This window comes from Pipistrellus kuhlii, unplaced genomic scaffold (assembly GCF_014108245.1).
Source record: "Pipistrellus kuhlii isolate mPipKuh1 unplaced genomic scaffold, mPipKuh1.p scaffold_m20_p_1, whole genome shotgun sequence".
Taxonomy (NCBI): domain Eukaryota; kingdom Metazoa; phylum Chordata; class Mammalia; order Chiroptera; family Vespertilionidae; genus Pipistrellus; species Pipistrellus kuhlii.
The window spans coordinates 109,539,403-109,552,810 of NW_023425404.1; the positions used below are offsets into that span (position 1 = coordinate 109,539,403).

General features: G+C 42.8%; 1 protein-coding gene across 1 annotated transcript in view; it reads left to right on the top strand.

Annotated features, from left to right (window-relative positions):
- Window positions 1-2,968: 2,968 nt before the first annotated feature.
- Window positions 2,969-13,408, top strand: part of PLXDC2 (plexin domain containing 2) — a 416,442-nt gene continuing 406,002 nt past the window's right edge. Inside the window, exon 1 of the mRNA XM_036459556.2 lies at window positions 2,969-4,078. Coding sequence (XP_036315449.1) covers window positions 3,964-4,078 — 115 coding nt within the window. The 5' untranslated portion in view covers window positions 2,969-3,963. The remainder of the gene's footprint in view (window positions 4,079-13,408) is intronic.

Genomic DNA, 13,408 nt, shown 5'->3' on the forward strand with positions numbered 1-13,408 from the left:
GAACTCCCCACGGATAAAGTACTCTTTTGTGACTTCTGATTTGTTTGTTCATTGAGAGGGTAGCTAATATTAAACCAGTGTGGGATGGGAGAAAGAGGGGAGGAAGAAAACAAAGAGAAATAAAAACAGCAATTTAGTTCTGATGACTATAGTAAGATAGAAGATTAAACTTTTTTCCACAAAGAAATCCTAATTCCTCCCCAGGAAATTGAAGTAGATAATTCTGTGGTAAAACGTATATGGCAAACTTAAGTCATTTAGGCCACAATGATTTACCCTCTTTTCCTTAGCCAGGGTTATTTCAGTAATCAACTCAATTTCACTTTGAACATATTATCTTAAATATATTTTAATTATTGGTTGCTTGCTATAATGTAAAGAAAAATTACATTTTTACAAAAAAAATTATTGGTTGACATTTAAGGCAAATCATCACAGTCTAAGTTTATTATAATGACACCCTTTTTCTTTCTTAGTTCTGGGCACTAAATCATCCTGCATGATTGACTTTTCATTACCTTCATCTTCTATCTATACTTACTTTCTATGAGGTCAGCTCTTCAGCATAAGATTCAAATATGAGTGAAATGAAATAATGGAGCAGCACCAGTGAGATGGAGATGGGTAAAATCCTCTCCAGACTCACTCTGAATTACTACTGGGCTCCCTTTCAATTCTGGGCATCACATTTCCACTGAAGGGATATACTGGTAGCTTCAATCAGGACGGCAAAGCATTGATGACAACAGGTAAGAAAAGTAAACACTGCTAATTTGCACCATGTAAGTATAATAATAATAATAATAATAATAATAATAATAATAAAGGAAAAAAGACTATGATACCAGGGAGAGGTGGGGTCTTCTTTCTTCTCAGAAAGACACCCATTTTTTTATTGTGAAAGTGAATGACTTCTGCTAGGTTTCCATGGTTTTGTATATAATGAGGATTGGAGTTGCACGAAGTACCCTTTTAGGAAGGTTTCCACATAGATTCATGACACAGTAATCTTACTAAGGATGCAGACAGAAAAAAAAACAAACAAAAAAAAAAACAAAAAAAACAAGAGCAATTAAATGAAAATCAAATTTTGATAAGAATACTCAGTTGTCTAACTTAATGTTAAATAGTGTCCCAGGTACTCTAATTTACATGTAATGTTTCATATAAGTTAAATATTCTTGGTTACCTACATATATTGAGAAGGAAGAAATGAACCTGCTGGGAGAGCAAGGATCTTTATATATATATATATATATATATATATATATATATATATATATACATATTTTGAATATATATATATATATACACATATTTTGAATATATATATATATATTCAAAATATGTGTGTATATATATATATATATATATATATATATATATAGAGAGAGAGAGAGAGAGAGAGAGAGAGAGAGAGAGAAAATTGAATATTGACTTGGAGAAAACATGATTTCCCTCTCACCAGCTAAGTGACCATGAGAGAGTCATTCATTTGGCACCAAATTAGCAGAGTAGTTTGTTTATTGGGATCCAGTATTGTGACAAAATCAAAGTACTTAGGGATGGCATCCATAAACTCCTAGAGCATGCAACAGAGTGGACAAGAAGAGACTTACTAGACCTTTTGCACTTAGAACACTGAACCAAAACATCCCTTTGATCTAGGACTCTCTCCTCTCCTCTCTTTCTTGCTCTTTTTTTTTTTTTAAATTATTTGTTTTTTGGGGGGAGGTGACATTGGTAAACATGAACAGATATTTATTTCTCTCTTTAAAAAAAAATCCATAGCAGAGGATATGTTTTTATTGATTTTTTTTTCTAAAAGGAATAAGGGGAGACAGAAACATCGATGTGAGAGAGAAATATAAATTGCTTGTCTCAGGTCCAGCCCCTGACTGGGATCCAACTGGTAACCTATAGGTATGTGTCCTCAGTAGAATTAAACCCAAACCTTTGTCATGTATCTTGAGCCAGGCACTGATCTCGATTCTTTAAGTCTGCAGTATTAACTCATTTAATCCAATACAACACTTCTCTCTATTTGATGGCTGGAGAACTGAAGTACAAAGAGATTGAAGAAATTGCTGTCATGTAATTGTTTAGTGGGGTAGGTGGCATTCCAGCCCAGCCTGGCTATAGAAGCTGTACTTTTAACCACTGCTCTTTGCTTTCTTTCTTTGCATTTATACCCTTAACATGATGTTAACTGCAAAATAAGGTGTAAACTAATGAAAGGGGTGCTAAGGGTTAATGCTGAAGCACATCCTCGAGCTGGAAAACACACACACACACACACACACACACACACACACACACACACACACACATACGCTAGCAAAGCTGGTTGCAGCAGCCCCCGCAGGACAGTCAATGGGTCTCCTGTTTCTTTAAACTCTCGCTTTCGCTGTGGCTGACACTTTACAAAGCAGCTTCGGCGGCCGGACCGCGCTGCCCCGCGCCTCCTCCCTGCACCCGCCTCGGGGGGTCTGGGGTTCCAAAGGGCTTCCCGGGGTCACTAAGCATACCCGCTCTGGTTTGCTTTCCTCACACACCATCCACGGCCATGCAAGCCCTCCCGGGACAGGAGAACTCTAATTAACCCCTTGGCGTCCAGAAAGAACCTCTCCACGGCCAGGATCGCCCGCAGTCTGCCCCCTCCCCCGATTCTCGCGCCCCTCCCCGCCCAGTCTGGCTCCAAGGCGACCCGAGAGCCGCCCGGAGGGCAGCCAGGTGCGGGGATGGCGTCCCAGCTGCGCGGAGGTGCCACCCGCCCCTCCCCTCCCGGCTCGGCATCCTCCCCGCCTCTCCCGGCGCCCAGGGCCGCCGGCTGCGGGGGGCGAGCCGCTCGGGGTTCCCCTCTGACTCCTCCTCGCACCGCTCCCCGGATTTTAATCTCCCGGCGACTCTCCTGCCAGCTCCGAGGGAAGCGCAGCCATTGGGCAGGTTGGGGCGAGCTGAGCCACGGGTTTCGGGGAGGAAGGTGGAGCGGCTGGAGGAGCGGGGGAGGGACGTGGGAGGAGAGCGCCGCGGCCGGTCTGGCACACGGCGCGCCGCCTCTCCGCCCCAGAGCTCGGAGCCGGAGCCGGGGCGCCGGGAGCGCGGCCGGGAGTCTCCTCCGCCACCCAACTCCGGCTTAGGCGGGGCTGGGGCCGCCTCCTCCTGAGCCAGGAGGAGCCCTCTCTGCATAGCTTCCAGCCGGATTTATTTTTCTACCCATCTCTTTGTTCTTCTTCCCCCCTTTTTCAAAAAAACAGTTCTGTGTGTTTGTTCTTTTTCCGCCCTGACTTTGGATCTCGGAGGCTGCAGTCGGCGCCTCCCGGGCTCCGCTCCGCGGGCTGCCCATCCCTCCGGCGGCGGGAGGGACGCGCGCCGGGCGTGGGGCTCCGAGAAGAAGAAGAAAAACTTGTCGGAGGGGTTTCGCCGGTCCACACAGTCACCCCCTTTCCGCACACCCCAAACCTGCCCGCGGTGGCCAACCCGAGGCCGGGAAAAGTTCCTTCGGATCCCACTGCGCTTCGGGCTTTGGAGGAGGCACCGCGCCGGCGGTGGAACCGGATCTGTGTGAACCCAGCGGAGCGCATCGCATCGCGGGGCTCGGGAGGCGACAGGGAGGCTCTGCCGGGGCGGGAGCCGAGTTTGCCGGCCCGGCTGGGCTGCCAGGGGTCTCTCCTCCCCGCGGCGCGGTCTTTGTCCGGGGTGAGGGCTGGGAGGGTCGCGGCAAGTTGCGAAGAGAGGAACCCGAGGTCCGGAGAGGACTGCGCTCCGAGCCCCTGGCACGCCCTGCCTCTCCCGGCTCCCGGGCGTGAGATCCCAGCGACACCGACCGAGGCCGCCCCGGACCCCGGGGACCCTCCGCGGCGCGGAGCTCCGATCGCCCCGGCCCGCCCGAGCCCCGGCGCCGGGGAACCGGCGGGAGGAAGAGGAGGCGGAGGTCGCGGCGGCGGCGGCGGCGGCGGCGGCATGGCGAGGCTCCCGGGGGCCGCCCCGGCTGCTGCGGGAGTTGTGCTGCTACTTTGCCACTTTTTCCTGGGCCGCTTCCAGTTCGCCCACGGGGAGCCTGGGAACCGCATCAATGGTAAGGTAACGCTTTTCGAAAGCTTGTTGCTATTTTTTTTTTTTTTTGTGTGTGTGTGTGTGTGTGTGTGCGCGCAGCTGAGGACCTCCAGGACACCTCCATCCTCAACCACCTCCCCCCCCCCCCCCCCATCTGTGCTCTTCGGAAAGTTACTGCAGTTGCCTTTGGGGGCAAACTTGGGCTTTCCAAATGGGGGGAATAGGCATGGCTAGCGAAGGGTGGAGGGGACCTTTCAGGAGGGTTCGGGCTGGCTTCACCTGAGCGCCAGGGGGTGGCACGGACTCCCCCCAAGGCGCCCCGAGAGGACTCGGGGGTGAGACAAGCCTCCTTCTGTGGATTCCTCGCCCTGGAGGGAGCTGGCATCCCTGGGCTGCCTCCTCCCAGGGTCCCCCTCCTCCCCTGCCGCCCGGAGACACTGAGGGGGGCCGTGGGTGGAGGACTTGATGGCAGCCGGGATTGCAAGGCTCCTGTCAGCTGGAGAAAATGACCAGCGGCTGCACCTTTCTCCCCCAGGCGTTCCCTAGCTGGCGCTGAAAGTGGGGCAGGGGAGGTGTGGCGGGGCGCCGAGGAGCGGGGGAGGTGGCACATGTAGGGCGGGCGCGCCTCTGTGACCCACCCCTGGCCCCATTGTCCTCCGCCGGCTGGTTGGCTTTGCTGACGGGCCTGAATGTGCGGGGAGGGGGAGGGGGGGTGTTCCCCGAGTGCCCTGCCTCTGCCCCCGCGCGCGGCCCCGGCCCCGCAACTTCCCGGGGCAGCGCCTCCCGCTCCTGCCGCAGCTCCAGCCTGGTGCGCGGCCAGCGGGAGCCGCGCCCCGGGGCGGGGGGCGCGCCGTGCAGTCCCCGTTCGGCCTCCGCTGGCTCCTCGGGGCCCGGCGCTGAGCCCGGGGTCCGCCCGCCTCCCAGGACCCTGCCCCTGTCCGCTGGTGCGGGTCTCCCCTTTGGACCACTCAGAAGGAAAGTGAAGAAACAGGCAGAGACAGACCTTAGCAGACATTTGTGAACTCGGGGGACTTCAAGAATAGGTGCAATAAGAAAGAAAGAAAGAAAAAAAACAAAACACCAGGAGGGGGGGAAAAGAGACATTTCAGTTTACCATAATAAGATTTTGATTTGTTTTAATTCTGGGAGCTGAGGGATTCCTCAGAAATTACAAAAGTGTCCAAAAATGTCAGAAGGGAAAGTGGCAGATGGAAGAAGGCCAGGGAGGGCACCTGGGGATTCCAGGTGAGTGCATCTTCAAGGAGGTACTTGAAGGAGGTTATATAAGCTGAAACCTAAGAGTCAGACAGACAAAATACTGTCTGCCCCAGGTGCAAATTCTTAGAGGAAGTACAGATGCCGGATTGGAGGGGTGTCTGTGCGTGTATAGAGAGGGCGGGGACAGCATGATGATCACACTTTCAAAACTGAATAAAACACATTTCCTGGAAGTTGAGTATCTTGACCACATGCAGTTTTTCTCTGTACTCAGACATTGGTCATTCTTCACTAGGTATTATTTAGATCAGTAGATCATACCTTCCTTTATTTCTCTGGTAACATTGATTAAACAAACAAACAAAAAGACTTACCCCTCCAGGAAGCAATACATTTATTTTAAAAGGTGCCAACAGTAATTTTCATGGACTTTTGCATGGAGTAAATAGATGCCTTTAAGAATATAAGCAATTTAATTCACCTCAAAGGAAGTCAAGTTGGTGTGTGCACCAAAATGCATCCCAAGATGTTTATTTGAAAACTTATTTGGACCTGGAGGTAAATAACGCATTTACACTAAAAAGTAAAGAAAAGCAAGTGTTTATTTTGTTCTGAGAAATTTTCATTAAAAAGTATAATACTGAGAAAATAATATATACAATGAATTTACTATTTTTACGGTAGTTCTTAAATTGAAGATAAAATTCATTTCACTCTAAAATTGATCAGGTAGTTAAAAGCCTTTGCTTTGGGAGATATGAAGTAGTTAAATTGTTCAACATAAAGGTGCAGATGTGGTAAACCAGCCCAATATTTCCTGGTGGAAAACTACTCTGAAAACCCATTTATTTATAAGATTGAATAAAAAAGGGATAGTTTTAAATTTGTTGACAAATTATTTGGAGACTTATTATAGATGGAAGTAGCTTCTTTTCTGGATATTAATTTACATATAGTTTTATGAAATAATCCTGGGATAAAATAGCCTACCGAATATATCAGCTACAGCAATGAAATGGAAGAAAAAAATAGTTTCCTATTCCTATTAAAATAGTCTAGCTAAACGTTCAACACAGTAAATAACAAAGAATCCAACAGTCTTGGAATTTGGAATGTAGCAATCAGGATTTTTATTACAGACATTTTGGCCTTGGGGTGTAAAATCTGATTTCATAACAGGGATATTTTATTATGCATTACTTGAGTAATGCTGCAGTTGATCTTATTGCCACCAGAGGGCAGAAAAACTGCTATTTTCTTCTATTTCCATTCCACAAATCTCTGATTAATGATCCTTAGTGTTTTGTTTTTCCTATGTGTAATATTTTTTTGGTATTTCAGCTTCTATAAAGGGGTGACGATTTTCTATAATGAGAGCTTGTTATATTTTTTGTTTTTATTGAAATTAACTAAATATAAATTCATTCAACCTCCTACATGTAAAAAGACCTACACTTTGAATACATCCTTTATGGCGTAATAAGTGCAGTGGAAAAAAACAAATACACTCGTTTGTTTTATTGCTGGAGATTGTTAAAAAATTACTGTAGAATTCCCAAGAATATAGCTTTAAAATACCTTTCATTTTATTAGCTGAAACCGGTTTGGCTCAGTGGTAGCAGTGGTAGAGCATCGGTCTGTGGACTGAAAGGTCCTAGGTTCGATTCCGGTCAAGGGCATGTACATTGGTTGCGGGCACATCCCCAGTAGGGGGTGTGCAAGAGGCAGCTGGTCAATGTTTCTCTCTCATCGACGTTTCTAGCTCTCTATTTCTCTCCCTTCCTCTCTGTAAAAAATCAATAAAATATATATTTTTTAAAAAAAGGTCATTATTATATAATTAATTTAATTTAAGGATTGAATATACTTTATGCCTATCTACACAGTCTTTGCTCATACTAAGTAGTATATCTTAACACCAATACTAAGAATAAGTATTGGAATAATAAATCTCAAATCCTCTTTATATTGTAATACATTCATTTTTGAAAAACAATTTAATAACAATGTCCAAGGAGAGAGATGTATTAATATCTTGAAAATTTCTAAATTTTAAGTGAGGAAAAAAGGCCTAAAATATGTAGTTAGATTTTTGTTTGAGCATTACTCTCAAATGTAACTTAATGCAACAAGCAAGCTTATTATAATACTACGCAGAGAGAACAAAGCTAGTTTAGTACCCAAGGAGATTTTAACTTTTTAAACTTTCTAATATTGTTTTGTTCTAGTAACAAGTAGTTCATTTTTAGTAGGTTATTTAAATTTATGTTCCTTATTTCTCCATTGAGTATTTTATTTGTCTGCTCTCATTGGAATTACAAAACTTAGTGTGAAACATTACTGACTTGTGGAGTTTGTTATGAGAGTATCTCCAACTGCAAAAGACATGGATCAGGTAATCAGACAAATGACAGCCATTACTTGTGATTGCATACAAAATTTTTACAATATAAAATGTGAGAGGCTTTGTCCTTTAGAGAATACATCAAGTTGAATCCTGAGGTTGTGACATCAGTGTGATCTAGAACATTTATGTCAGAGATAAGGTTTCAGTTCATGAATATCTGCATAGAATTTGAGTTAGTATATTTACAAAGATGAATGAATTGATCAACAACTGTGATCCTGAGATTGAAAGTCTTAGCTATTTCCTTTACATACAGTTTCTTCGCTGTGACTTTCAAGACCATGTCATCTCAAACTACTTTTCCACCTCTCTTTCCTCTGTATGTTTTTTTTTTTAACACTCTAACCCAGTGGTCAGCAAACTCATTAGTCAACAGAGCCAAATATCAACAGTACAAGGATTGAAATTTCTTTTGAGAGCCAAATTTTTTAAACTTAAACTTCTTCTAACACCACTTCTTCAAAATAGACTCACCCAGGCCGTGGTATTTTGTGGAAGAGCCACACTGAAGGGGCCAAAGAGCCGCAGTTTGCTGACCACTGCGTCTAACCAAATGTAGCTTCTTGATGTTCTCCGAGCATATATCATGTGTTGCTATCTCTTTGCCATTCCTTCTGCTCTTCCTCCCTAATCCATCTCCATCCATCCATCTTCTACTTTCCCCTTACAGCCTTCACAAAACGACGTGATGTTCTAGATCCCATAGAGAACTCTATGCCTCCTGTAAGGCTCTTGTTTAGCTCTGCATGATATTATAGGAGTATTTTTCCCTTCCTTTTCTGCACCTCTTTCATACATTCTCATAGACCACATTGCATGCTCTGAAAGTCACAGTCTACATAATTCCCGCTGAATCCCCCGAGGCATCTACCACCTAGACTTGCAATAAACAGTTGTTGAACTAAGTGGAATTATAGTTCAAGCTAGATGGACTGTTGACTTGAAGGTCACATTGGAAGGCGTTTTCTTAACTCTATCACTTCTTCATCAGTAACATGAAAATGAATATATAGGTGGACTTTATAGAATAATCATTTAAAATGAGAGAATAGGATGCAGAAGTCTGCCCAATTGTTAAAGTGTATCTAGTAGATGATATATATTACACTAAATTTTCTATTAATATATAGAACTTTGAAAAAGTTTATTTTACCATTCTGGTTTCTGACTCAACTTTCTCCCATGTTCTTAATCTAATACCTTAAAGCAGTGGTTGGCAAACTCATTAGTCAACAGAGCCAAATATCAACAGTACAATGATTGAAATTGCTTTTGAGAGCCAAATTTTTTAAACTTAAACTTCTTCTAACGCCACTTCTTCAAAATAGGCTCTCCCAGGCCGTGGTATTTTGTGGAAGAGCCACCACGCTCAAGGGGCCAAAGAGCTGCATGTGGCTGGCGAGCTGCAGTTTGCCGACCACAGCCTTAAAGTATGGTGTGTACATGTGTGCATTTGTATATGGAAATGTGTGTGTGTGTGTGTGTGTGTGTGTGTGTATAGCAGTGATAATCTAATATCTGTGGAGATGAACATTGTTAAATAATTGTAGCATCCTTTTGAATGGAACTGGGCTTAGACCTCATGCCATTAACATGTACAGAAGGAGGCTTTAAAAACATAGTTTCATAAAACTTGTTATGGTAGTTGTTATGGGGGCATGGCGAGTGGGGTTTTGCGCAGGGACTGCTTCCTGAGTGGCAGAGAGAGAGGGAGAGGGAGAGGGAGAGAAAGACAGAATCTTGTGTTTTACTAACAGAAATAACAGTTCTTCTGAATGGGTTTGTTCATATTTGTTTGTGTCTTCTGGACATTACGGATGATGCCCAGATGTGTTACCTTTTACATCCTGGTTTCTTGCAAGCTCAAAGCACAATTAATGGCCCTTCAACAAGGATTTGAACCTTCTGGGCTTCATTTTGTGTACTAGCTTCCCTGGATTTTCATTTTATCTTTCTTTCTCTCCTTCATTTTTTGTCCAGCTTTTCTCACTGAAAATCTTGTATTTATACAAGAGATGGGAAAGAAAAAGATGCCTTTAGAATTAGGGATGAGAAATAAGTAAATAAAAGGTGATGGCTACAACACAAAGTTATATATTACTAAGTTGCTCTTCCGCTTTCCTTTAATCTCACTAACTCCAGTCCTTGCCTTTCTCTCTGAGCACATGCTCTCTAAGTTTCAGTTACCCCGTACTGCTCTCTGAGATGTCTTTTCTTCACTGAGGTTCACATAGGATGTTTTCCCTCACCATCCCCAGACAATGATGCCGTTCACCTGAGGAAGTTTGGCAGGAAGACAGACTAAATGGTGATGCTTTTGTGAGGACAGTGTCTCTCAATATTTACTGAGTCATATACTTCCTGGCCCAATTAACAGCATGATATCTATGGAAAGAACAGAATATATTCGATTCTATTCTGTGTTGTAGCCAAGACTTTGAGCCCATTTCAGATTCTTTGGGTTGTTTTACTTTTGCCCTCTTCAGTTACAAAGGTGGTGAGCTATGGGACTGATGGTCCAGGTTTGGGCATTTCAATAGAATTAGAAGTTTTGTCAGGCACCTGTTTGGAATTAGCTTAGCCTATTAAAGATTGCAGATCTGGACATGGGGTCAGAAGCTGTGTGACCTTCCTTGAAATCCAGACTTTTTAATCCCTTTCTCCAGAGGCCATCCAAAGGGATCTAAGCACTAGCAGCTCCTTTCCCCCTGAAAATTAAAATCAGCTGGCTTCATTGTTTGTGCTCCAGGCGCTGTAGGGGAGAGAGGCTTGTGGTTTTGTCAAGAGAGGATCATAAAGGCCAGGCTGCAGAGTGACTTCCACTTGACTTTTCTGGACTCCTTAATAAGTTCCTCCCTCTCCTCCACCTATTATTTTTCTCTTGTTAACTGGAAATTTGTCCTAGAATCCATATTGCTTAAATTTTCATCCTGTCGATAAATTATTTATCTCACTGAGGCCTGGATAATAGAGAATATGAAGAATTTGGCCAGTAGGTAAACTTCATGAGAATCAAATATTTAAAGGTGAATTTTCTACAAGTGTTCACATCACTTGCTGTTTTGTACACATGTATTACATGTGCTTGTGTGCCCTACTTTTTCCACAATTGATTTATCCAAACTTCCGTCAGTGAGAAATTACTTTTTTGCACACGAGTGCTATGCCCATCCTTGCATATGTTTCTTCCTATACAGCGGTGACTCATCTTCTAGTTAGAGGTGGAATTCCTGAGTATTGGGCTTGTGGATGTTCTATAAAAGATAAATCTTGGGATAAGTCCTGCTAGATCTTCCATGACTAAATACTTCAAAGGTAAAGAGGAGGTATTTAAAACCCTGATAATTACCATTTTATGGATATCACAGTTCTACTTTGCTTCGTAATGAGTCTTTATATCTGGTGGCAAACACTTCCTCCTTATTCTTGATCTTCAGAAGTGTCCTAGATGGCTTCTAGAAGTGTTCTAGAAGGCTCTTTGCATTTCTCTATCTATTTTAGAATAAACGTTTCAGCTTTTGCTAAAAAAAAAAAAAAAAAAAAAAAAAAAAATCTGTTGGACTTTCTATTGAAGTCACATTAAATCTCAGAGTCATATGGTAAAGATTTTAATTTCCTAATGGATGTAATTTTTTTTTCTACATCCGAACAAGTGCCACAATGCCTCTTAACAAATTGTTAACAGTGGCTGTTTGGCAGTGACCTTTTTCAGTTGATACATGTTCCAAGATTGGGGGTTAGTGATGTTTCCCTGTTCATATCATGAAGCTAACCATACATCTAATTGTTTCTTATGAAATACAGGGAGAAATCATTGGTTAATTAAAAGGAACAACTCCTACTCAACTTCTTAGGAATTACCACAAATGAGGCGTGAGTTCCAGGCAAATCCTACATGGAAAGTGACATTTTTACAGTTTCCCTTGACTAGTGCTGCAGTTCTGAGCAAGACTCCAAGTTTGCTGCTTTAGGAGAAATAGCCTGGTGAGAATGGCAAAATCCCCTGGATTTAGGATTCTTCCATGAGAGATTTACCTGAAAGAGCATACACTACAGATTGCTACCATTTAAAGGTAATAGATTCACGGATTTGTTTAGACTCCTGGCATTTATAAATTAGTGATTTATAATTCGCTTGATTTGAAAGTCCTAAACTCAGACCCATCTCAGCACAGTTTATGCCTGGCTATTGCTTTGAACTCATACATGCTGATATGGGTATTTTTTTTTTTTTTTTTAATCGTGAGTAGATGGACAAGCCGGGCAGTCTGTTTTATTTCTTTATTATTTAGCCTTCATTATCTTTTAAACATCTGTTGTTAATTTTGGATATTTTTAAAAACAAGCACGATTCAAAGTCATTCTGCAGATGATAGTCTGGTCTGGACATTGCAAAACAGCTTTATGTGGGGAGCCAAATTTGTGCAATCTCCGTTTTGTCAAGCTGTTTTTAGAAGAGAGGTTTGTAAGGCAGGCCCAGCCAATAAGAGGATGCCTTTTCTAAAACCAAGTGTTGGTGTTTGATGTTAGACAGCTTTCCTCCCTCCCCCAACCCCCCTACCCCAGCGCTGGCAGGCTGTCATCCTTTCTAACCTAGTTTGCTCAGCAGCTTCCCATCTTGCCTCCAAAACTGTCCTGCTGGAACCCATTCTTCATTCCACTGCCTGGAAGACCTTTTGCAAATGCAAATAGGGCTGCTTATTCCAACCACCCCTGGTTTACCTCTTTGGGTTTAAATTCCTCACATCTTCCCTCTGTCTCTCCCAGGTTTCCCACAGACTCTCTCCCTTCTGAAACCACACAACCATTCGCTCTTGGAGCACCCTTTCCTGTTTGTTTGTTTTGTTTTTTTTTTTTTGGCTATTTGCCCTTTGGGTCAAAGCTCCAACTTGATTTTTGGCACATGATGTCATTTCTTCGCGTTTCTCTGCCAACTCCAAGTCAGAGATGAGTGCCTCACCAAAGTGCATGCTGCACTTCTTGTAGTATCACTTATCATCAGCGCTGTAATTAGTCATGTGTGCACTTGCAATTAGTCCTAATCTGCCCGAGGTCAGAGGCCATATGTGACTGATCATCACTGTATCACCAGCTCCAAGTATAGGGAAACCCTTTAGAAAATTTGCTGAATGAAGAAGCAATCTTGTTAGTGTTCGACTTGTATGATGCTGCTGTATTTGCTCAGATTTGTTTGTACCTTATTTTTATGTATTTTGTAGGGCATTACATAAAGAAATTTTGTAATTTATAAGACACCTCAGATTTTCACATCAATGACAAAAATATATAAACAAGCAGGTTGAACTTCTAAGTACGGGAATTTGTCATATGCATTTGTGAAGAATTCACTTACAAATGATGGTTTAGAAATAATCAAGTCATTTATTAAACTACCAAGAATAGGAAGAAAATTGTAACTTAATGATTTATAATGCAGCAACTGGAATGGTCTGGTAAAATATTTAAATTGCTTAATTTCTAGGGAGACTTTAATAGTTAATTTACCATTCATTTAATTAATGAATTAAAATTCTGGAGAGAATTCCATAGTTAAAAAAGATATATTGATAAACAATCAATGAAATAGAAATTAGAGCTAGAACCACAAAATTTGTGTAAACAGCTTTCTCAGTATTTCAAAGCTCAAGATGCAAACTTGGAAATATTCCTTAAGATTACACACTTAAAAGATTTCCAGATACAAATCATTGGGCAGTCTTTTGAACC